Source organism: Anabrus simplex, chromosome 3 (assembly GCF_040414725.1).
Source record: "Anabrus simplex isolate iqAnaSimp1 chromosome 3, ASM4041472v1, whole genome shotgun sequence".
Classification (NCBI taxonomy): Eukaryota; Metazoa; Arthropoda; class Insecta; order Orthoptera; family Tettigoniidae; genus Anabrus; species Anabrus simplex.
In genome coordinates, this window is record NC_090267.1 from 324,136,985 (window position 1) to 324,161,219 (window position 24,235).

Genomic DNA, 24,235 nt, shown 5'->3' on the forward strand with positions numbered 1-24,235 from the left:
CATAAAATGCTGGTTAAAGTTGACACACAGAATTTCGATTAATGCTGGCTCCTTAAATATGTTGCAAGAGTCTTTAAACAGAAGAGCCCTCTTAACAGCATACATCGCATTCAATTGTACTGAATATGTGTTTGTGTAATTAACTCAGATATTTTTAAGATCTTGAGAAGACACCTTGACTTTGGCTCAACTGAACTTTTAGTTTTCAGTCACAACCCAGAAAACTTCTACACTATACCGAGTTAAGTATGTCACTGAGTTACCACACATTATCTGTAGCAGGTACTCTGCTCACTGGAGTGTGCACTTCAGATCACAAAAAGGGTGAGCGGGAACTTACCAAACAAACAGCTTACTCACGAACGGAGTATGTACTCTGAGTGGTGAGTGCACATTCACACAGTTTGTCATACCATTTAACCTATTATGAAACTGCTAGATAATGTATACAGCCTCATTACACTTTCCTCTGGCATCAATCAGATAATCATTCCCCTTACAAGGAGACTTCCCCAACGTGTCTCCATCAATTTGATCAATTTTCAGTATATGTGCAGGCCATGACGAGAACTTTCTTCGGTTCAATTTGCAAGGCCAATTCCAATTTGAATATTTTGAGAGTGCTTCACAAAACCAGCATGTGACACATTCACATGACGAACGCACAGCACAGGGAGCAAACTCTCCACGGATTAAATCTCGCCTCCACCGTTTTCTTGTTTATTGCTGTTTCTCACAAGCGCACAGTATTCCTCATTCCTGCTATAATAGCAGACAACATATATATCGACGAAGATGTATGAGAAATCTTTCTTCCAATACTTAGGTCACACTGCTTTACCTAAACACAAAATAAAAACAGCTCAAATGCAGAGTATTCCACTATGAAACCAAACTCATAATTATTAATATATTTGTTCATAAAATAATAATAATAATAATAATAATAATAATAATAATATAATAACAACAATACAACATTAAACAAACAAAATAACTGAGTAGTGTAATTTTACAATCTATTAATACACAATGAGCACTTCAGAATATTTTTTTTTACCCTGCAGTAGAATGCTCAACAAATAATATCATGATGCTACTTTAAGCATAATTGATTTTTCATATTTGCTGTTCATATTTTTGCCATTAATACTCATTTTAGTTTTTTCTAGAGATACAGTATTTTTACTTCAATGTCCATCTGCTCTGTAATGGACCAGTCCAATCATCCCTTCAACAAAGTTTCACAATAGTCAAGGTTCTGTCTGAAGAACAAATCTCACTCGAGGCAGGAGATGATAGTGGTTTAGTGACCACCGATATTGTGGGTTTTTTTTGGTTTTTTTTTTTTGCTTTTTTGTGCTAGTGGCTTTACGTTGCACCGACACAGATAGACATACCTGCCAACTTTATAAAACCAAAAATCAGGAGATTTAGATTCAAAAATCAGGAAAAATCGGGAGGAATCAGGAGATACAACTGGTCAAAAATGATTATTCTACATGTCTTGCGCAATACAGGAGTACTGTGGTAGACTCTATTATAACACTTATTGTCTCAAAACACGACTGTTTCTATACGAGGCTACAAGGCTTAAAAATTACACTTCTCTATTACCTCACAGGAAGTATGTGAGATAATCGTGTCTGATAAGTCTTCTGAAAATAGTATGAACTCATGCTCCACACGTGTGAATCAGACATGCACACAGATGCCATTACTTAGCAAATTCATACATTAATATATTGCATCATGCGCCCGCGCGATTATGCAAGCGCAATGTTATTTTTATCAAGTAATAAATTAAAATTCGCCAGAATTGTCTCCAAATGGCTCCTAAAATCTCTAGAAAAGTCACTAGTTGCTATCTTTGAAATTCTGCCACTAAATTACTTAAAAGGACTCCAAAACTAGCGGCTAGTCTCTAGAATCGACTAGACTGATGTGAACGAACACAAACATAGCACGCGAGAACGAGAGATGACAATCGATATACGCATCGCGATATACAGGTATCAATAAACATCGCACATTCGCGCGCATTTCTTGAATTAATAAACGTCGATATTTCATTTGAAAGCAGCCAATGAGCCGAGGACTTCCGCTCACTTGCGTAAAAAGCTGAAATTGCAGGATTTGAAGACAAATTTTAAAGTTCACCAAAAAAGCTAAAATCGGGAGAAATAACAAATAATCAGTAGGCGGGAAAAACTGTCGAAAATCGGGAGTCTCCCGCCTAAATCGGGAAAGTTGGCAGGTATGGATAGGTCTTCCGGCGACGATGGGATAGGAAAGGCCCAGGAGTTGGAAGGAAGCGGCTGTGGCCTTAATTAAGGTACAGCCCTAGCATTTCCCTGGTGTGAAAATGGGAAACCATGGAAAACCATCTTCAGGGCTGCCGACAGTGGGATTCAAACCCACTATCTCCCAGACGCAAGCTCACAGCCGTGCGCCTCTAATCACACGGCCAACTCGTCCGGTTTTGTGGTGTTGTTTTTTTTTCAGTTGAGGTGGAAAGGAATTTTTTTTTAGTGTAAGGTTCTGTTGGTTTAAATTGTCCAAGTTTCAATTTTGAGAACTTGGATAAAGGGTTTACTGCATATTGCAGCTCATTGTTATAATTTGCTGAAGGCAATGCCTTGTTCTTACAAACAAATTTCTCTGTCCATTGCCAGCATATTCATCTCTTCACATGGAGCTACAGTTCATTTCCATCATGAGTTTCTTGGTTACTGCAACTCAGTAAATGAAAGTAAACAAGTAACAACTAACTAGAATTAATTGTTGGAAACTACATCAGTTAAAATAATTTTTATGAAATCATTTAGATAAAATTCACACAAAATTTGGTAAATAATGCAGTACATTATCCTCTATGTTCATACTTCAATTCAGTTATGCTTATTTTATTTTATTTTATTTTATTTTATTTTATTTACAAGGCTGCCATGATGAAGAGAGTACACTAAAACCCTGTGCATACAATAAAATAGAGTTTTAAAATTAATTAAATCTTTAGCCCTATTACAAAAAATCATCTGTATTATATATCATAGCTGAATTATTTAATACTTGTACCAATTCATACAAGTGGATGCTGAGGGTGCTTACCTACTTTATTTTTCCTGTCAGTTACTGTATAAACATGGTTCAGATCTTTATCTTATTTATATTTTATGAAAATCTGAAAGAACTGATAGCTATTAATTGCAAGTCTAAATGATAAAAAGTTCAGGACCTCTCTTACTACTAAGTAAATAAGAATTGAAATTTATTTCATGCCTTTTTTTTTGTAATTTTAGAGCAATTTTGAAGGAATTTTTGGTCAAAAATGCTTTAATTAGGTGCTTTTAGGTCATTTATAGGTCATCAAAAAATAGCCCTGTTCATGACCATCGGTTGTAACAAAATAATATCAGATGCTATAATACTAGTAAAGAAATAAGCACTTAGGCTGGTATTACACTATCAAAGAAATTTGTCCAAAGATCTTTTGTAAAATATTTTGTAAAAGTTAACTTTTATGAATAATTGTAACATACAGCATTGCACATTACACTACATAAAATATTTGATCACAATTCAGCAAAAATGGATAGACAGCTGTACACATATTTGGCTACTATTAATTTTTACTTGTATTGTTAAGGATAATGGTTCATGTTTGTGGGTTACTGTAGTCACGTCCTAGTTCGTGAACCATGGGCAACGGCTGAGTGGCCTAGTAAGTGGTCCTGAGAGTCGGGATACCAGTTGCTATGGAATGGGAGTGGGCATCTCGGACATATTCTGAGTCGTGGTCCTCCTTGTGCTCAGGCGGCTAGGACTATACAATCCACCGGTGGTCCATAACCCGTTAGAGGAGAGATCCTCACTTGGACTATGTGCAAGTAGGGCAGCATCCTGCTTCATGAATCGACCGAGCTCAGAACATTTTAAACAAGCCTCGGACCTATGGGAGTAACGGAGTCCCACTCCCATTTGACAGGCGAGGGACTCCTTGGAAACAACTTGGCGAACGAAATGGAATTCGATGGGGAGCTATCAATATTAATGGGGCTTATGGAAGAAAGAAAGTAGAACTGGCTGAGTCAGCAAAGAGGGTGCATCTGGATGTGCTAGGAGTAAGTGATATTCGGGTAAGGGGAGATAACGAGGAAGAGATAGGAGATTATAAAGTGTACTTGACGGGTGTTAGAAAGGGAAGGGCAGAGTCTGGGGTAGGGCTCTTTATCAGGAATACCATTGCACGGAACATAGTTTCTGTTAGGCATGTAAATGAGCGAATGATGTGGGTAGATTTGTCTGTTGGAGGAATTAGGACTAGAATTGTGTCCGTGTATTCAACATGTGAGGGTGCAGATGAGGATGAAGTTGACAAGTTTTATGAAGCATTGAGTGACATCGTAGTCAGGGTAAACAGCAAGGATAGAATAGTGCTAATGGGCGATTTCAATGCGAGAGTTGGGAATAGAACTGAAGGATACGAAAGGGTGATTGGTAAATGTGGGGAAGATATGGAAGCTAATGGGAATGGGAAGCGTTTGCTGGACTTCTGTGCTAGTATGGGTTTAGCTGTTACAAATACATTCTTCAAGCATAAGGCTATTCACCGCTACACGTGGGAGGCTAGGGGTACCAGATCCATAATAGACTATATCTTAACAGACTTCAAATTCAGGAAATCTGTTAGGAATGTACGAGTTTTCCGGGGATTTTTCGATGATACAGACCACTATCTGATCTGTAGTGAACTAAGTATCTCTAGGCCTAAGGTAGAGAAAGTGAAATCTGTCTGCAAACGAATAAGGGTAGAAAATCTCCAGGACGAGGAAATTAGACGGAAGTACATGGATATGATTAGTGAGAAGTTTCGAACAGTAGACATTAAGCAGGTTCAGGATATAGAAAGTGAATGGGTTGCATATAGGGATGCTGTAGTAGAAACAGCCAGGGAATGCCTTGGAACAACTGTGTGTAAAGACGGGAAAAGGCGAACATCTTGGTGGAATGATGAAGTGAGAGCAGCTTGTAAACGTAAAAAGAAGGCTTATAAGAAATGGCTCCAAACAAGGGCCGAGGCAGATAGGGAGTTGTATGTAGATGAAAGAAACAGAGCGAAACAAATAATTGTTGAATCCAAAAAGAAGTCATGGGAAGATTTTGGTAACAACCTGGAAAGGCTAGGTCAAGCAGCAGGGAAACCTTTCTGGACAGTAATAAAGAATCTTAGGAAGGGAGGGAAAAAGGAAATGAACAGTGTTTTGAGTAATTCAGGTGAACTCATAATAGATCCCAGGGAATCACTGGAGAGGTGGAGGGAATATTTTGAACATCTTCTCAATGTAAAAGGAAATCATCCTGGTGGTGTTGTGAACAGCGAAGCTCAAGGGGAGGAGGAAAATGATGTTGGTGAAATTATGCTTGAGGAAGTGGAAAGGATGGTAAATAAACTCCATTGTCATAAAGCAGCAGGAATAGATTAAATTAGACCTGAAATGGTGAAGTATAGTGGGAAGGCAGGGATGAAATGGCTTCATAGAGTAGTAAAACTAGCGTGGAGTGTTGGTAAGGTACCTTCAGATTGGGCAAAAGCAGTAATTGCACCTATCTATAAGCAAGGGAACAGGAAGGATTGCAACAACTATCGAGGTATCTCACTGATTAGTATACCAGGCAAAGTATTCACTGGCATCTTGGAAGGGAGGGTGCGATCAGTCGTTGAAAGGAAGTTGGATGAAAACCAGTGTGGTTTCAGACCACAGAGAGGCTGTCAGGATCAGATTTTCAGTATGCGCCAGGTAATTGAAAACTGCTACGAGAGGAATAGGCAGTTGTGTTTATGTTTCGTAGATCTAGAGAAAGCATATGACAGGGTACCGAGGGAAAAGATGTTCGCCATACTGGAGGACTATGGAATTAAAGGCAGATTATTTAAAGCAATCAAAGGCATTTATGTTGACAATTGGGCTTCAGTGAGAATTGATGGCAGAATGAGTTCTTGGTTCAGGGTACTTACAGGGGTTAGACAAGGCTGTAATCTTTCACCTTTGCTGTTTGTAGTTTACATGGATCATCTGCTGAAAGGTATAAAATGGCAGGGAGGGATTCAATTAGGTGGAAATGTAGTAAGCAGTCTGGCCTATGCTGACGACTTGGTCTTAATGGCAGATTGTGCCGAAAGCCTACAGTCTAATATCGTGGAACTTGAAAATAGGTGCAATGAGTATGGTATGAAAATTAGCCTCTCGAAGACTAAATTGATGTCAGTAGGTAAGAAATTCAACAGAATTGAATGTCAGATTGGTGATACAAAGCTAGAACAGGTCGATAATTTCAAGTATTTAGGTTGTGTGTTCTCCCAGGATGGTAATATAGTAAGTGAGATTGAATCAAGGTGCCGTAAAGCTAATGCAGTGAGCTCGCAGCTGCGATCGACTGTATTCTGTAAGAAGGAAGTCAGCTCCCAGACGAAACTATCTTTACATCGGTCTGTTTTCAGACCAACTTTGCTTTACGGGAGCGAAAGCTGGGTGGACTCAGGATATCTTATTCATAAGTTAGAAGTAACAGACATGAAAGTAGCAAGAATGATTGCTGGTACAAGCAGGTGGGAACAATGGCAGGAGGGCACTCGGAATGAAGAAATAAAGGCTAATTTAGGAATGAACTCGATGGATGAAGCTGTACGCATAAACCGGCTTCGGTGGTGGGGTCATGTGAGGCGAATGGAGGAGGATAGGTTACCTAGGAGAATAATGGACTCTGCTATGGAGGGTAAGAGAAGTAGAGGTAGACCAAGACGACGATGGTTAGACTCGGTTTCTAACGATTTAAAGATAAGAGGTATAGAACTAAATGAGGCCACAACACTAGTTGCAAATCGAGGATTGTGGCGACGTTTAGTAAATTTACAGAGGCTTGCAGACTGAACGCTGAAAGGCATAACAGTCTATAATGATAATGTATGTATGTATGTATGAATGTTGTTAAGGATAACAATTCTCATAAAATATACCAGCCCTGAAGATGGTTTTCCGCGGTTTCCCATTTTCACACCAGGCAAATGCTGGGGCTGTACCTTAATTAAGGCCACGGCCGCTTCCTTCCAACTCCTAGGCCTTTCCTATCCCATCGTCGCCATAAGACCTATCTGTGTCTGTGCGACGTAAAGCCCCTAGCAAAAAAAATTAATTAAACCATCACAAGAGAGTACATCGTAACTTCTACATCTGTCTACTTGTTCATATTATAACTTTAAAACTCACATGATTCTAGGTTATCTCATGTGACTTTTCAGAAAAATAAAAGAAGTTGCTTACAATAATCAAAATTAAATTAATGGAAGAAATAAAATTTATAGTGTAAACATCAAATTCAATTTTTCAGCCAAATACTAGCTAAATAATCCACTCAATTTCTTTTTCATATCCAAAACTGTGCATCCTTCCTGTATAGTATTTATCGCCTCTGCTATGTTTAAATACACATGCTGTCTTAAATTTCTATTTTTATATTCCTGGTGTCTTGTGCTGTACAACATTTCGTTAATTTCATACTCGGAAATAAGCAGTTTTATTGTAGCAACATTCCAACTGAACTTACGATCCGTCATATAGGATGTATCAAGTCAAATCTTTTGTAGAAGATGCTCATATCTTTTATCAAAGAAATTTTATAACAGGACATATTTTAAAACATTCCTCCATTACACTGCCATATATTTTACAAAAGATCTCTGACAATTTTTTTCGATAGTGTAATACCAGCCTTAGAAGCAATGTCATCTAGGTATCGATATTTTATTTTTCCTGTCAGTTTCTTGCAGAAATAATATGGTTCAGACCTTTGCCTTCATTTAATTACCATGTAATTACTTAAATTTTGTGAATATTTGGAAGCATTGCTCTTTATAAACATCACTCAATGGTAGTACAGTAGTTTAAACACGAGAAGAAAGTCAGACTAACTGCATGACGTCACACAAGATTGTGACTCACGCGCCAGAGCCTGTCTATCTAGTCAGCCACATCAGCATCCCAAATGCTGTCATCTTCACTGCCAATGAGAGCTTTCGAGATCCCACCCTTTTTGAAATTTTAAAAACAGTTTCATTCCCAATTATAGGGTTCAAACGGTGAGAATCTATTTGCAAGTGGTTTCTAGAGATGGTCATTGATTTTCCCAGTTTGTGTATGTGTAGCAGAAACCACCCCTTCCGAATAAAGCCGTGCTGTAGTAAGTGTGCCAGCCCACCAGCTGATTGGTACCAAATGTTATGAGTTGTACTTCTAAATGCAATACATAGTAACTGAAACCATTCTTTGGAAAACTGCGGCTGTTGAGAGCCAGTGATCTATGCTTCCAATGTACAGGACAGACATATGAAACTGTTCACCTATTTGTGCGACGTCATCAGAACTGCAGTACTCTACGGAAGTAGACATTTCTAGGTTAACAGACGTACCGCATGACTTTGATGCGTGTTTTTACTATGTGGGTTGGATGGACAAAACTATTCACAAATCTGTGTGATGTCATTGGTGCTGCCGTACGGCCTGGACCCACTTAGAAGCAGAACCGTTGTTCTTCTTGGACAAATTACGTTGGGGGATGTTATAAGTGAGCTTGTGCGGCCCCATGGTGTAAGGGGCAATGCATCTGCCTGTCACCCGGCGACCCCAGGTTCGATTCCCGGCCGGGACAGGGGTTTTTAATTGTAAATGATTATCCTTGGCTTGGGGACTAGGTGTTTTGTGTCGTCCTTAACATTCCTTTCCTCACATTCAATACTCTACACTTCCGCAATTCCAATTACAAGCAGGTTCACATCATATGTAACAAAGGCTTTTCAGTCTGTCAAACACACAGCAAATACAACGTACATTATAACACTATAAACACACCTGTAAATACACACTAACATACAAAGAATGACATGTTTCGTTCTACAAGAACATCCTCAGATTCTATCAAATCACTTAAAAACAAGCTTATATATGTACAATATTGTTTACGTAGTGTAAACTTGTCAATGATAGCAAGTTTAGTGATAACATGAATCACTAATGACAAAAATAAAATATATACAAGTATTAATATAATGAAAACTTACGTACTTATCTAGACTGCCGATGTTAAGTCCGTTGTCACCAAACACTATTTCAGGATTGTGGTCATGGAAAGTTTTTGGTGAAGCACCCTGCACGTGGAGAGGGGAGGGCAAGAAAGGGAGGGGCCATGTAGAGCGATGTGGATCTCTCTTATTGGATGATTAAATCGAGTACACTATACAGTGGAGAGGGGAGGGAGAAGTAGGGCGGAGCGGCTGGAGCGCTGTGGAACCTTCCATCAACATTGGAGAGGGGAGAGATGTTATTGACCTATTTCATGTTAAATGTACATTTATGTAATATGGATGAATGCAAATTAATAATTTTTTAATTATTTTTTATTGTGTGAAAAAAGTAAGGAACGGTATTATTATTATTATTATTATTACTATTATTATTATTATTATTATTATTATTATTATTATGATAAAAGCAATTTAATGAGTAGGTGTTGTCAGATATTATGTGAGTAGAGCGAATAGAGGGGAATTATTTAAATGTGTATGCTCATTCAGGTTATTTGCATTGCTTCTATTTCTTCTATTTCTATTGCTTCTTTTATATTCAAAGATTTACTTTTATTTTTGAAGTGTAAAATTTTTAGATAAGTGTTGATGTCTGTGAAATGGTGTGAACAGTCGTATATGTGCTCCCCGAAGGCTGAATGCCAATTATATCTGATCGCGTTTTTGTGTTCTTTGTATCTTGTAATTTCCATAATTTCTTGGAACGGAGTATAATTAACCACAACTGACACAACTTTCAAAGTACATTTAAAGGACAGTTCTGAAAAAAAAAATTAGTCCATCTTTGTAACGACACAGTCGGATAGAGTGGTTGGCCACCTTTACTATCAAGAATTAACCTTTTGGTGTAAGCTGAGTGAATCTTCAGAAGTGGAAGTCTTGTTTCTAAATTTGTCTACTTCCTGTCAGAAAATAAAAAAAATACCTTCTCCATCTTGGTTAGGTAGTCCATTTAAAGAATAATCTAGTCTAAATTTATGATACTTGACACATCATAGCCAAAAATTACTGAGTAATCCATTGCAATTAAGCAGTGATAATTAATCTGAGTGTTTTTGTATCCCTTCAAAAAGAGACAGGGAATTTAAGGAATTTTCCACTGTACAGAGTGCATTTAATAAACCAGTACTGACATATAATATTTTTAAAAGCAAAACCACTGTGCCTAGATTGTATCCCATAACCTTCAACAAAGTACAGTATGTTATGCAGCCAGTAACTACAGTTAGTAGACAATGAACTCGAACAAGCATGAAGTTGCAGGGTAACTATTCATGTCTCACTGGCCATTAGTACCTACAAGCATTAAAGAACACACAAAACATTCAGCAGTCAATTTCATAAGGAATTTCAATAGAACAAGAAAAATTTATTACTTACCCATAAGTTCTTTTCCACTAGTATTTAGAATGGCTCTGATGGCACTCTGTTTGGTTTTGAACTGAACAAATCCACAGCCCACCAACTTCCCATCAGGCTTGCGAAGTAATTTAACCTCCAAAATCTCACCAAACTTTTCAAAATGTTTCCGAAAAATGTCTTCTGTCACCTGAATTAATTATACATGAAATCCTTAGTTATATATCAAAGTTAGAGTAAAAAATAATCAAATACAGTAGAGTCTCAATAATCCGAGGTATTGGGGGGGGGGGGAGTTACCTCTGATTTGGAATAACTTGGACTACATGGAGCAACACAGGGAAAAATGTAAAACATGAATAAAATCAGCAACAAATGAAGCTACTATGTTATGGCATGGATTAAGGTTATCTTTTGAAAAAGCCCTTAATTGATATCCGTTTCTGAATGTTGCATCGTTTCTGTGCAGCAATATCACATCATAGCTTGAAGAGTAGGGTGTCAGTGGGAGTTGCCTCTGGTTGCTGGTCTACGTAGCGTAGTGCCGCCTCAAACGCAGTGAGACTCTCACTATGAGACATCTTTGATGCCGTCTCTTCAAAATCTTCTCCCAGTTATTGTCTGTTGGTTAATTCAACATTTCAATGATTGATGTGTCTGTAAGATCACAGCATTCATCACTTCATCGGGGGTCTACGTTGCTTCACGTCCGTAGGTTTAACCACTACACTGCCCTACACGTGTCCCCCGGGTGGTGCTAAGAAAGCAACAGTGATAAGATGAGACCGAACTGTCGGAAACGACCTCTCGGTCAAAGAGCGAACAAGGAGGAGATGTGTGATCCTTTTCAGGACCTTCAAGTTCGTAGAATTGGACCATCGCTGCGCATTTGTCAATTGAATATCGAAGGGATTAGTCGAGCGAAATGCGAGTATCTTTCCAGGATTGCACTGAAATATGCAGTTGATGTCATCGTGCTTCAAGAAACACACACAGCAGACGAACTACAGTTACAGAGTAGGGGGAAAATTCCAATCTTTAAATTGGTAGCGTCTAACTATCATCAAAATTATGGCCTTGCAACTTATGTCAGGAATGATATAACAAATTACCAATTACTATCAGTAAATTCTGAAAATGACATTTTTACTACTACAGTTAACATTGAAAACTTGACAATAGTTAATGTGTACAAGCCACCAGATATTACTTGGCCTAATCCTCCTATACCTTCTCTGCAGTATCCTACTATATATCTTGGTTATTTCAATAGTCATCATCTTCTTTGGGGATATAACAAGGATGACTCTAATGGTGAAGTTCTTGTGGACTGGATGGAAACTGAAAATTTGAATCTGATTTTTGATGCTAAGGACCTGCCTACCTTTCAAACAGCTCGCTGGTCTCTAGGCTACACCCCAGATCTTTATTTCACAAGTCGGCTTCATAATTCACACAGTCAAGTTCGACGTGCAGTGCTCAACGATTTCCCACATAGTCAACACAGGCCTGTTCTCTTGGAGGTTGGGATGTCTTTACCTGTTGTTCGTTCACATCCTAAACCAAGGTGGAACTTCAAGAAAGCCAATTGGACTGAATTTGCAAAGCAAACAGACTCTAATATAAGATGGATCAAACCAACATACAACAACTACAGCAGATTTGGAGGGGTTATAAAAGGTGCAGCAAGATGATGCATCCCTAGAGGATATCGTAAGGAGTATATCCCTGGTTGGAGTTCAGAGAGTGAGGAATTACTACGAGAATATGAAGAACATCCTAATTCCGACAATGCAGCTGGTCTCCTCCAATCCTTGGATGAGAGTCGAAGAAGGATCTGGCATGAAACAGTGGAATCCCTAGATTACACCCATTCTAGCAGAAAGGCCTGGTCTATAATTAGGAAACTGGATTCTTCAAACCCTGCAACTAAGAGATTAAAAACAGCCATCAATTTGAATGATTTTGCTAATCATCTAATATCAGTTTCCAAAAACACAAAAGACAAGCGAACCAAAAAGGATATCAAATTAAAGTTGAACATCAAGAAAAGGGCAGCGCCACAGTTTTCTGAATTCTCTACTCCATTCAAAGAAGGGGAAACTGAAGCCATAATAAAAAGTATGAAACTTGGAAAAGCTGCAGGATTTGATGGAATTTATCCTGAATTTTTGGCTCATTGCGGACCAGCCACAATAAAATGGTTAACCAACTTCTTCGCTAATATTCTGCAAACTGGAAACATACCACCTCTGATGAAGAAAACAAAGATAATAGCCATACTGAAACTAAATAAAGATCCATCTAAAGTTGAAAGCTACCGTCCAATAGCACTTCTAAGTGTTACATATAAACTCCTTGAGCGATTGATCTACAATAGAATTTATGAAACAATCAACAGCTACATTCCTATAGGGCAAGCAGGATTTAGACCTGGAAGAAGTTGTAATGATCAAGTACTGTCTCTCACCACGTATATCGAAAATGGATATGAGAGGAAATCAGTAAGCGTGGCTGCCTTTTTGGATCTATCAGTTGCCTATGATACTGTCTGGCGAGAAGGACTTCTCCTAAAATTTTTGAGTGTGATCCCATGTCATAAACTTACGGCCTTACTTAGCAATATGCTCAGTAATATGTACTTCCAGATCTACGCTGATAACGACAGAAGTAGTGTTTAAATTAAACGATGGTTTACCTCAAGGATCAGTCCTTTCCCCCCTTCTTTTCAGTCTGTACATATATGACCTCCCAGACACATCAAGAAAATTCATTTATGCTGATGACATTTGTTTGGTGACTCAGTGCTCCAACTTTTATGATGCTGAAACTACTTTAGCCACTGATCCGGAAGCCTTGGATGTATACTTCAAGAAATGGTGCCTTCACCTAAATCCTCAAAAAACAGTTATATCTACATTCCACCTACGCAACAGACAGTCTAATTACAAACCAACAGTCAGATTCCGAGGTGAAATGTTGCCGTTCTGCAGTACACTAAAATACTTGGGAATAACACTTGATAGAACTTTGACTTTCAAGCAACATCTTTCAAATGTAGCTGCTAAAGTAAAAACTAGAAATAATATTCTTCAGAAACTTGCTGGTACATCATGGGGAGCCAATACTCATGTTCTAAGATCAACAGCATTAGCCTTATCATATTCTGTTGCTGAATACTGCTGCCCTTCTTGGATCAATAGCGTTCACACAAAGAAGATCGATGTACAACTCAATCAGGCAATGCGCATAATCTCGGGTTGCATTCGGAGCACGAACACACTATGGCTTCCTGTTCTCAGCAATATTGCACCTCCAGCCCTAAGACGATCAGAAGCTCTCCTAAAGGTTTGGAAGAACATTCAGCAGAACCCCCAACTACCCATCCATCAAGATATTACGCACACTGAACATCAACGACTGAAATCAAGGAAACCACCCTGGCGTACAGCAATGGATCTTGAAAGAACCTCTTTTCATGTTAACAGTTCATGGAAAGCCCAGTGGGATCAGTCTTCAGTAGTGAACAAACATCTGGTTGAGAATCCTTCTAAACGAGTACAAGGATTTGATCTTCCAAGACGACAGTGGAGAATCATCAATCGGATAAGAACTGGACAAGGCAGATGTAGTTATCTGTTGTGCAAATGGGGTTGGACTAGGTCTGCAGATTGTGATTGTGGTGCCTCTTCTCAGTCAATCCACCACATTGTTGCCGACTGCCCAATTCGAGCTTTCAAAGGAACGCTAATGGACATTCACCGCACATCGGATGAAGCCGTTGATTGGGTCAAAATGCTAGACCTAGAGTTATAGTATTGTACGGACTTGTGACTACGCACATTTACCCTCAACTATATACATGTGTGTACATAGATTCATCATACGATAAATAAATAAATAAATAAATAAATAAATAAATAAATAAATAAATAAATAAATAAATAAATAAATAAAAATCACTTCATCCATTCCATAATTTTGATTCCACCAGCATCTTTACATCCGGGTATCTGTGGGATTAGGCATGACAAGTTTGTATGTCATCATTATTGCCATCATCGGAGTTACTGTCAGCACTTCCTCAACTCTTTTTCCATGATTTCGTAAGCGTGTCTGGCTTAACTTCAGCCAATGATTCTCCTAAACAATACACTACGTCTCTCATGGGTATCTACTTGAGGAAGTTTGTGATGTTTTCATCACATTCTGTTGCTTCCTGGAGTGACTGTAGTAGGCTATGCAGTGCCAATACTTTTTTCTTAGATATTCCAAAACGCCCTGATTCATAGGTTGTATCAAACTTGTCACATCAGGGGGCAAAAGTAAAGTACAAATTCCATCACATTCAAGCTCCTGTTGACCTGGATGTGACCCTGCGTTGTCCAGCAATAAAACTACTTTAATAAGCAGACACTTCTTTCTCAAACATGCTTTAGTTTCAGGCACATATTCTTCAAAGAACCACTTTTTAAATATTTGTCTATCCATCCATGAGTTCTTTTGGATTTTGCAAGAAACAGGCAGTACTGTACTGAAAGTGAAGTGTCCTTAAGAGCTCTCGGTTTAGCGGACTTTCCTACGACGACTAACTTTAATTTATGATTGCCAGATGCCTTTCATATAGCGAGAGAACTGTCACCCTTTCTTTACTTTTCTTGTGTCCAGGGGCATAAGTTTCTTCATGTGAAGCAAGTCTCTCAGAAGGCAACATTTTAAAATTGAGCCCTGTTTCATCACAGTTGTATAACTGATCAGCACTGCGATTTTCACTTTTTATGAGGTGTTCAAGTTTTTTTTTTCTCTTTCTCTTTTTTTTCCTTCAGAACTTGTTTGCACCTTTGGAATAACCATAAAGCTTTTTCCCCACATATTTCAAGTTGTTGAACACCGTATGTGCATTTCCATCGCCGCAACCAGCCTACCCTTCCAATAAAATTGTCCTCTTCTTCCTTAAATTAATTTCTAAAGAGCAACGCATTTTGTTGTAACAATGGACCTGATATTGGACTTTTCTGCCTCTGTTGATTAAACCACAAACACAATGCTTCAATCTTTTTTTTAATTTTTATATTTAGACTTCCTCATGCATTTTCTATCAGAAGTGTTTTCTGAACACTAAGCAAAAAAAATTGTTTTCCCGCTTATGTCTGTTGCGTTAACAATCACCAACCATCAATTCTTGAACTCCGTATTCAGCTGCTAGCTTTTTAATTGTCTTCTAATTTCACTGTTAATGACACAAACCTCCTTTTGCTTTTACTGTTCATAATGAAACAAAATACGACAGCACTGAGTGGGAGCAGGTACATACTCTACTGGTGGTTAGGGGAGAACATGACAACTATGCGCGTGATCTCAGTAGAGGGGAGGCACAGTATGACAACATGGTGGGAATAACCAGGAAATGCTGTAATAACCAGGAAATGTTGTTGAAAACTCATTTTAAATTTTCAAAAATTAAAATTACGTTCACATTTAATGGAGCCTTGGATTTACGAGACTCTACTGTACACGGATTATAATATTCATCAAGCACAAGTTCATAAAAGGTAAGCCAACAGACACTTGTGAACCTGAGTTTGAAAATTAATTTTATTTACATAAAATCATGGAACCAACAAGCATGATTGCCACAGCTAAGGTCTAAATCATTCAATGACATGGTTATCAGCCAGGTTGACATCTCTATACATGAAATCATATCATTATCAATAATTAGGCCAGGGACCTGAAAAAAAAATAGCATTTGCGATAAATGCGAATTTTTTAATCTTGTACTGAATCCAAGCCTACGGTAATTCTAATGTGGAATAAAATCATTTTTACGCATAAATAGAAGTGCGACAAAATGCAAATTGTGACCCAAAATGCTAAATTAGCATAAATATGCGATTTTGGTGCGAATTCTGCAAAAATGTGCTATTTTACTGGCGAAAACAACATATTTTGCCAAAATCATCAGAAATACTCAAAATATGATGTATAAATCTTTCGACCGTTCCGATCGATGAAGAAAAGTAGCCGATGGATTGCTGCTTGCTGACTAATCAATATTTACAATGGGAATAGCAAGGGGAATAAGATCTGTATCGATTATTATTGGGGAATACGATCTGTATCGATTATTATTGAAATGTAAATCGAGTGTCACAGAAATAACGAGATGGATGCAGTGTTGTTTTCCTGTTATTCAAAATTGAAACTAGTGAAGAGTACAAAGTTGAGCTATTGTTTAGGTTATGGGGCCCACGACAAAAACTGCGCATGAAAGGGTTCAGCAATATGCAAAGGATGGTTTATATGCCACAGATTCAGCGACAGTGTTTTGCAAGTATTGTAATTGCCGAGTTCGGTGGGAGAAAAAAAGGATAGCATTGTGAAACATTTTAAATCTGAAAAACACGTGGGTAAGCAACGCGATAACGAAAGTCCAATCCCTGTTGCTAGTACGTCTCAAGGAAAGCAATCTTCTGTGCTTACACAGTTAAATAGTTGTAAAAGATGAAAAATTTCCAGAGATAACTTCTTGAAACACACAGTTGAAGTATTTGCCAAAGCAAATATACCTCTGGAAAAGCTGGAAAGCAAAGAGCTAAGAGCCTGGATCAATGAGTTTTCAAATGAAGAGCTGCCACGTGTGAGAACTCTACATGAAGTATATTTACTGGTAAGTTTCGATTTCATTGATCGGGAACGGTTTAGGTATTACGACATCGAAACCACACGCAAAATTGAAGGATACTGAATTTGAGTGTGATTTCCATATCGAACTATCTTACCCGTACCCAACTGATCCAGTAATTTTAAATTATTTTGTTATAATTTGAGGTCTTTCCTCCTTTTTAGAAGTTGCTTCTGACCACCAGAAAAGAACAGCAGAGGCTCCAGTGGGGAAGAACATCAACATACTCTGTGATGAAACTACAGATAGAATGGGCCGCTGTGTTTTTATCATCATATTCCAAGTCCCAGCAGGATCAAAAGGAGAGCTGCACGTTGTTTCTGTGAACTATCTTGATACAGGAAATGTTACAAACTGCTCTCTTGCTGTTTTAGAAGCTCTGCACAGTTATAGTGTGCCATATGATGCAGTTAAAGTGTTTGTTAGTGACAGTGCCCCGTACATGACCCGGCATTATGAAACATTAAGTGTGGTCATAGGGGATCATTTAATGCATATACAGTGCTGGGCAAATAAGATCAGCTTGGCTGGCAATAGTTGGGTCGCAGTGATGACAGATTTAAATCATGTGGTTGCGATGGTAAAGTCTGCATTTTTGAACACAAGAAAGCGAAAATATAATTACTGTATTTACAATTCTTAACATCGAAGTATGGTGCTTCAAAGGAAGCAAAGCTTTTTCCTGCACCTGTCATAATCCGATGGAATAGCTGGTTTCAGGCTGTCTTCTATTTGAGTGCTTACTTTACTGATGTTACATTTTTCAAGATGTCTGACATGAAAGACATCAACAACTGTGGTATTAAGTATCTGACTGATCTGAGTGACCGGGAAGTGAATAGGCTTCACTTCCACATGGTTTTTGTCACAGAACATGCAGCTGGATTGGTTGACCTCAATACTGAACTTGAAGGGTCTCGGTATCCTACCTCTCATCTCCTTTACCCCAAACTGCATAACCTTGACGCCAGTTTTACCTTAATTTGTGAAGGGAATTTTTCTGCCGCAACTAATGATGCTTTGATTAAGCTCACTCCTCTACAGCAGGCTGCAGGTAGAGACACATTAATCAAAGCTGCTCATTCTTCACAGTGCAAGCTAGCCACACTGAAAGCTTAAGACCCCAACCATAAGCATTTTGTGTCAATTTCTCAAGCTTTGTATCCAAAAAATATAATTTTGAATAACGCTGATAAATTAGATGAGCTTGAGAACTTGTTTGGAGTAACAGATCTTTCACGAAACGATATCTGGTCTGGTTACTGTTCTCTGAAACATGCAATTCAAACCCAGATGAAAGAAAGTGAAAAATGTGATGACATGCCTGCATTAACTGCATTTCAGACAGAGTTCAGCATATTTGCTAAATACTGTCTTGAGTTGTTGTAGACCCCAACGAACAACATACAGTAGATAGCGAGCGCGTGTTGTCTCATTACAACTCAGTGGTTACAGACAGATGGTGCAATTTGAAAAAAGCAATGCCAAAGTACTGACAATACTTTCGTTTGAACAATGAATTTGTATTGTGTGTGAACCAAGGACATAAACTGCACTTCATAAACTTGGAATCGTTAAAATTAATAATACCATGCGATTATTTTAACTTTGTAAATAGCTGCTAATTTTGGAAAAAATAGAAACTCATTTTGAAACAAATAGATGCTAATTTTTAAGGTCCCTATCAATAATAAGCAACTGTAAAGCATGATATAGTACACTTTCTGCATCACTGTCTCTTACAACAGTTATTAATAAATTGAAGTGTGAATATGATTAAAGAGAAAAAATTATATTCGCAGCATGATAAGTAGTGGCGAGGTCAGTGGTACAGTATATGAGGGTGTTTAAATGCATCAAGTCTGTGTTGTCGCTTCTAGTGCATCAAAGTAGTTCTACAGGACAAAATTCCAACAGCCTGATGTTTCTCAAAATCTTTAGCAATAGAAGGGACATTGAACAAATAACACTATTGCTATTATTAGTGAAAGATCATTTAAGGGGCTTGGAACAGTATTGCTCTCATCACCACCAAATAACATACAAATTTTCTGACATAATGGGCGGTGATGAGATACTAGAAATTTCATTACTGAGACTACTCCGAATCTGTGTCGTCACTTCCGGTGCATCAAAGTACTTCTACAGGATAAAATTCCAACAGCCTGATGTCTCTCAAAATTTTAAGCAATAGAAGGCACATGAAACAAATAACACTATTGCTATCATTAGTGAAAGATTTTTTTTTTTTTTTTTTTTTGGCTACTTGCTTCACATCGCACCGACACAGATAGGTCTTATGGCGACGAAGTGAAAGATTATTTAAGGGGCTTGGAACAGTATTGCTCATCACCACCAAATAGCGTAGAAATTTCCTGACGTAAAAGGTGATGATGAGATAACATAAATTTGATTATTGACACTATGCTGAATGAGATTAAGTACTTTGAAACTTAAAAGCAGGTACTATACCACAACTTCCACAGGTGAGGGCAAGGAGGTGCCCGAGGAAACCACAGAATTGCTGTTGTTAGTATCAGGACTTGAACCTTGAACTCCAAACAGCAGAGCTTCACAGTCACATCATAGTTACTCTGGTGAAAGGGGATAATGTCGTGGTGCCACCTCACCTGTTTGAAGTCAGTGAGCTACACAGCGAATCTTCAGAAACACGACGTATTTCCCAGCCAGCACACTGAAGAGACTGTGATGCCAGCCCGCCTGTGATATATGTATAGACAAGCACGCTGAAGAGATAGGCAGGCTGTTAGCAGCTGTCCAACGACTAAGTCTACACCGTAAGTCGGGCACGGAGGTCACGCCACTGAACTGGTGGACTAACGCTAGCCAGGAGAATTCATCTCAGGATAAGCTCTCTAGCCTCATCCTATCTGATTTGCATGGCGCTATCACTTGATACATTTTCTTTACCGACACCAGTCATATTAAGATTAAACTTATATAGCCTTCTGCTAGAACTCTTCTCATGATCAACTTACGCACTTGATTATAGGGATATTGATTTGCATTGTGTTCTAGCATGGAAAAATTTATTGTACATATTAGGTTAGATTTGTATATCCACATCAATCAATCAATCAATCAATCAATCAATCAATCAATCAATCAATCAATCAATCACTACTGATCTGCATTTAGGGCAGTCGCCCAGGTGGCAGATTCCCTATCTGTTGTTTTCCTATCCTTTTCTTAAATGATCCCAAAGAAATTAGAAATTTATTGAACATCTCCCTTGGTAAGTTATTCCAATCCCTAACTCCCCTACCTATAAACGAATATTTGCCCCAATTTGTCCTCTTTCATTCGTAGATCTAGAAAAGGCATTTGACAATGTTAATTGGACCAAGCTATTTGAGATTCTGAAGGAGATCGGGATCAGGTACCGAGAAAGAAGAATTATCTACAATCTATATAAAAATCAGCCTGCAGTGATAAGAATTGAGGGCTATGAAAAAGAAGCAGCAATCGAGAAAGGGGTGAGGCAAGGCTGCGGTTTGTCCCCCTCCTTTTCAAAGTTTATATAGAACAGGCAGTAAAGGAAATCAAAGAGGAATTTGGAAAGGGAATAACAATCCAAGGAGAGGAAATCAAACCCTGAGATATGCCGATGATATTGTTATTTTATCTGAGACCGCAGAAGATCTGGAAAAGTTGCTGAATGGCGTCTTGGGTGAGGAGTACAACATGAAAATAAATAAGTCCAAAACAAAAGTAATGGATCTTTGTCTTCAATCTGAGGCCAAATACTGGCTTTAGTTAAGCCTATGCCATAATTTGTTGCAGCTGCACAATTATTCTACATTTCCGAGTGTTTAATAACCATTAACTTAAAATTGGCATCATAATATCGACGAGAACCTGTTGAAAATTTGCCGGCAATACCTGTTCCACGGATCTTTACTACTATCCATCATGATAATATTCTTGCTGTCTATAAAACTAAATATTACTAAGAGTCAAGTACAGTAGACGCGTTATAACTCTGCCACTGAGCAGCCGCGGCCTTTCTAAGAATTCAAAGGCTCACATGTTTTGATGTGATTCTGGAGATTTGAGAAACATTTTTATAGAGGCTAACAGAATGTCATTCTATCTTCACTATTTTCCGAGATCCAGTGACGTTGCACACAGTCACTGTACAACCGGTTGTCATGGCTAGTGATGTATATTAAAGAAGCGGTCATTTATTGTCAACGAATTCTGCGTGTGTGGGCACGTGCAGAGGTGAAAAGCAGCGTGGTTACCGTGAAAGTTGCCAGTGGTATTCATTACTGTTAGGCCGCGAATGCAAGAAAACTCTTGATTTTTTCCATGAGATTCAGAAGAAAAAAAGTCATCTTAGATTAGGAGAAATACGGTATCACTCCGGAGTTTTCTTCTTCAAATAGCATCAACTAACATAACCGTATATGTGTCAGAAAACATATTTGAAATGCATGTAGAGAAATGAGTTATCCTCGCCAAAAATTTACATGTGAATAGCCTTTTCGAAATTTAACTAGATGCGAGAAAATATGAACTATCCTCTGAAATCAGTGATGTACTCTGCCATATCTTGAGGTGTATCACATTCTTACTTAATTTCAGTATATAACATTAACATTAAGAGATCGTTTAATTCAGCCGTTATTTTTAACGAGTTAAGAACTGCTATCGGCCATGTTATTTATGCATTTTTTTACGAAAACTTGTTATCCTCTTTCATTTTTAATTTTCTTTAGAGAATAGCAGTCGTACTATCTTTACATCGGTCTGTTTTCAGACCAACTTTGCTTTACGGGAGCGAAAGCTGGGTGGACTCAGGATATCTTATTCATAAGTTAGAAGTAACAGACATGAAAGTAGCGAGAATGATTGCTGGTACAAACAGGTGGGAACAATGGCAGGATGGTACTTGGAATGAGGAGATAGAGGCTAATTTAGGAATGAACTCGATGGATGAAGCTGTACACATAAACCGGCTTCGGTGGTGGGGTCACGTGAGGCGAATGGAGAAGGATAGGTTACCTGGGAGAATAATGGACTCTGTTATGGAGGGTAAGAGAAGTAGAGGGAGACCAAGACGATGATGGTTAGACTCAGTTTCTAACGATTTAAGAGGTATAGAACTAAATGAGGTCACAGCACTAGTTGCAAATAGAGGATTGTAGCAACATGTAGTAAATTCCCAGAGGCTTGCAGACTGAACGCTGAAGGGCATAACAGTCTACAATTATAATGTAATGTATGTATGTATGTATGTATGTATGTATGTATGTATGTATGTATGTATGTATGTATGTATGTATGTATGTATGTGTATTTAAGAATAACGGAAAGAAGAGAGGTAGAAATATGTGAAGCAATCCTGACTTTACGTTATGATCTTAAGAGGAGCAAATTAAGGACAAGCCCAATTACATGATGTTTGTAGATCTAGAAAAGACTTTCAATAATGTTGACTGGACCATGCTGTTTGAGATTCTGAAAGTGAATAATTATTATCTACAATCTATAAAAAAAAAAACCAGTCTGCAGTGATAAGAATCAGGGAGTTTGAAAAAGAAACAGCAATCCAGTGATAAGTGAGACAAGGATGCAGTTTGTGAACCCTCTTTTTCAATGTTTATACAGAACAGGTGATAAAGGAAATCAAAGAGGAATTGGAAAGGGAATCACAATCCAAGGAGAGGATATCAAAATCCTGAGATTTGCCTATGATACTGTAATTTTATCTGACTGCAGAAATCTGGAGAAATTGCTGAATAGTATGGACACAGTCTTGGGGAAGGATTACATGCTGAAAGTAAGTAAGTCCCATACAAAAGTAATGTAGTGCAGCTGAATGAAGTTAGGCGATGGAGGAAATATTAGATTAGAAAATGAAGTCTTAAAGGAAGTAGATGAATATTGTTACTTGGGTAATAAAATAACTAACAGTGCCAGAAGTAAGGAGAACATAAAATGCAGACTAGCACAAGCAAGGAAGGCCTTTCTTAAGAAAAGAAATTTGCTCACTTCGAACATTGATATAGAAATAGAAAAGATGCTCTTGAAGACTTTTGTCTGGAGCATGGCATTTACGGAATTGAAATATGGATGATAACGAGCTCAGAAACAAAGAGAATGGAAGTTTTCGAAACGTAATGTTACAGAAGAATTCTGGAGGCGAGATGGGTAGATTGAATCATGAATGAAGAGATACTGAATTGAACTGGTGAGAGGAGATCGATTTGGCTAAATTTTATGAGAGGAAGAGATAGAATGATAGGACATATCTTAAGACACCCAGAACTTGTTCAGTTGGTTTTTGAGGGAAGTGCAGACAGTTAGTTTTCTTTTTTGCAATTCACTTTATGTCACACTGACACAGATAGGTCTTATGGCAACGATGGGATAGGAAAGGGCTAGGAGTGGGAAGGAAGCGGCCGTGGCCTTAATTAAGGTACAGCCCCAGCATTTGCCTGATGTGATAATGGGAAACCACAGAAAACCATCCTCAGGGCTGCCGACAGTAGGGGTTCGAACCCACTATCTCCCGGATGCAAGCTCACAGCTGCACGGTCCTAACCGCACAGCCAACTCGCCCGGTGTAGACAGTTAGAACACGAGGGGTAGACCAAGGTATGACCATGACTAGAAGATTAGAGCAGATGTAGGATGTAGTAGTTACATAGAAATGAAAAGATTAGCACAGGATAGGGTGGCATGGAGGGCTGCACAAAATCAGTTTATGGACTGATGACTCAAACAATAACAAAGTAAAAGTTAAGACATAAGAGCTAAAACAAAAATGTTAAGTGGTGCACATGTTCTGTAAGAAAACAACAATTTCAAAACTGATTGTTTCGATGATAATAAAAAAATTTAACATAGAATGAAACCTTCATTGTGTAGCAAAGTGAACATGCTCAGGTGCGCAGGAACAAATCCAATAATTGTTTGTTTTGTCACGTACAGTATAAGCAATTCACAACATATGCTGTTGTCTGTGGTGATTTGGGTAGACTAACAGACATTGGATAGCAGTAAGCCCTCCACTCATCTGTCGG

The 24,235-nt window shown here is 38.3% G+C and overlaps 1 protein-coding gene across 1 annotated transcript in view; it reads right to left on the reverse strand.

Moving 5' to 3' along the window:
• The window catches only part of LOC136866306 (RNA-binding protein 28), a 188,006-nt gene that overhangs the window by 108,552 nt on the left and 55,219 nt on the right, over positions 1-24,235 (reverse strand). Inside the window, exon 5 of the mRNA XM_067143149.2 lies at positions 10,520-10,688. Coding sequence (XP_066999250.2) covers positions 10,520-10,688 — 169 coding nt within the window. The remainder of the gene's footprint in view (positions 1-10,519; positions 10,689-24,235) is intronic.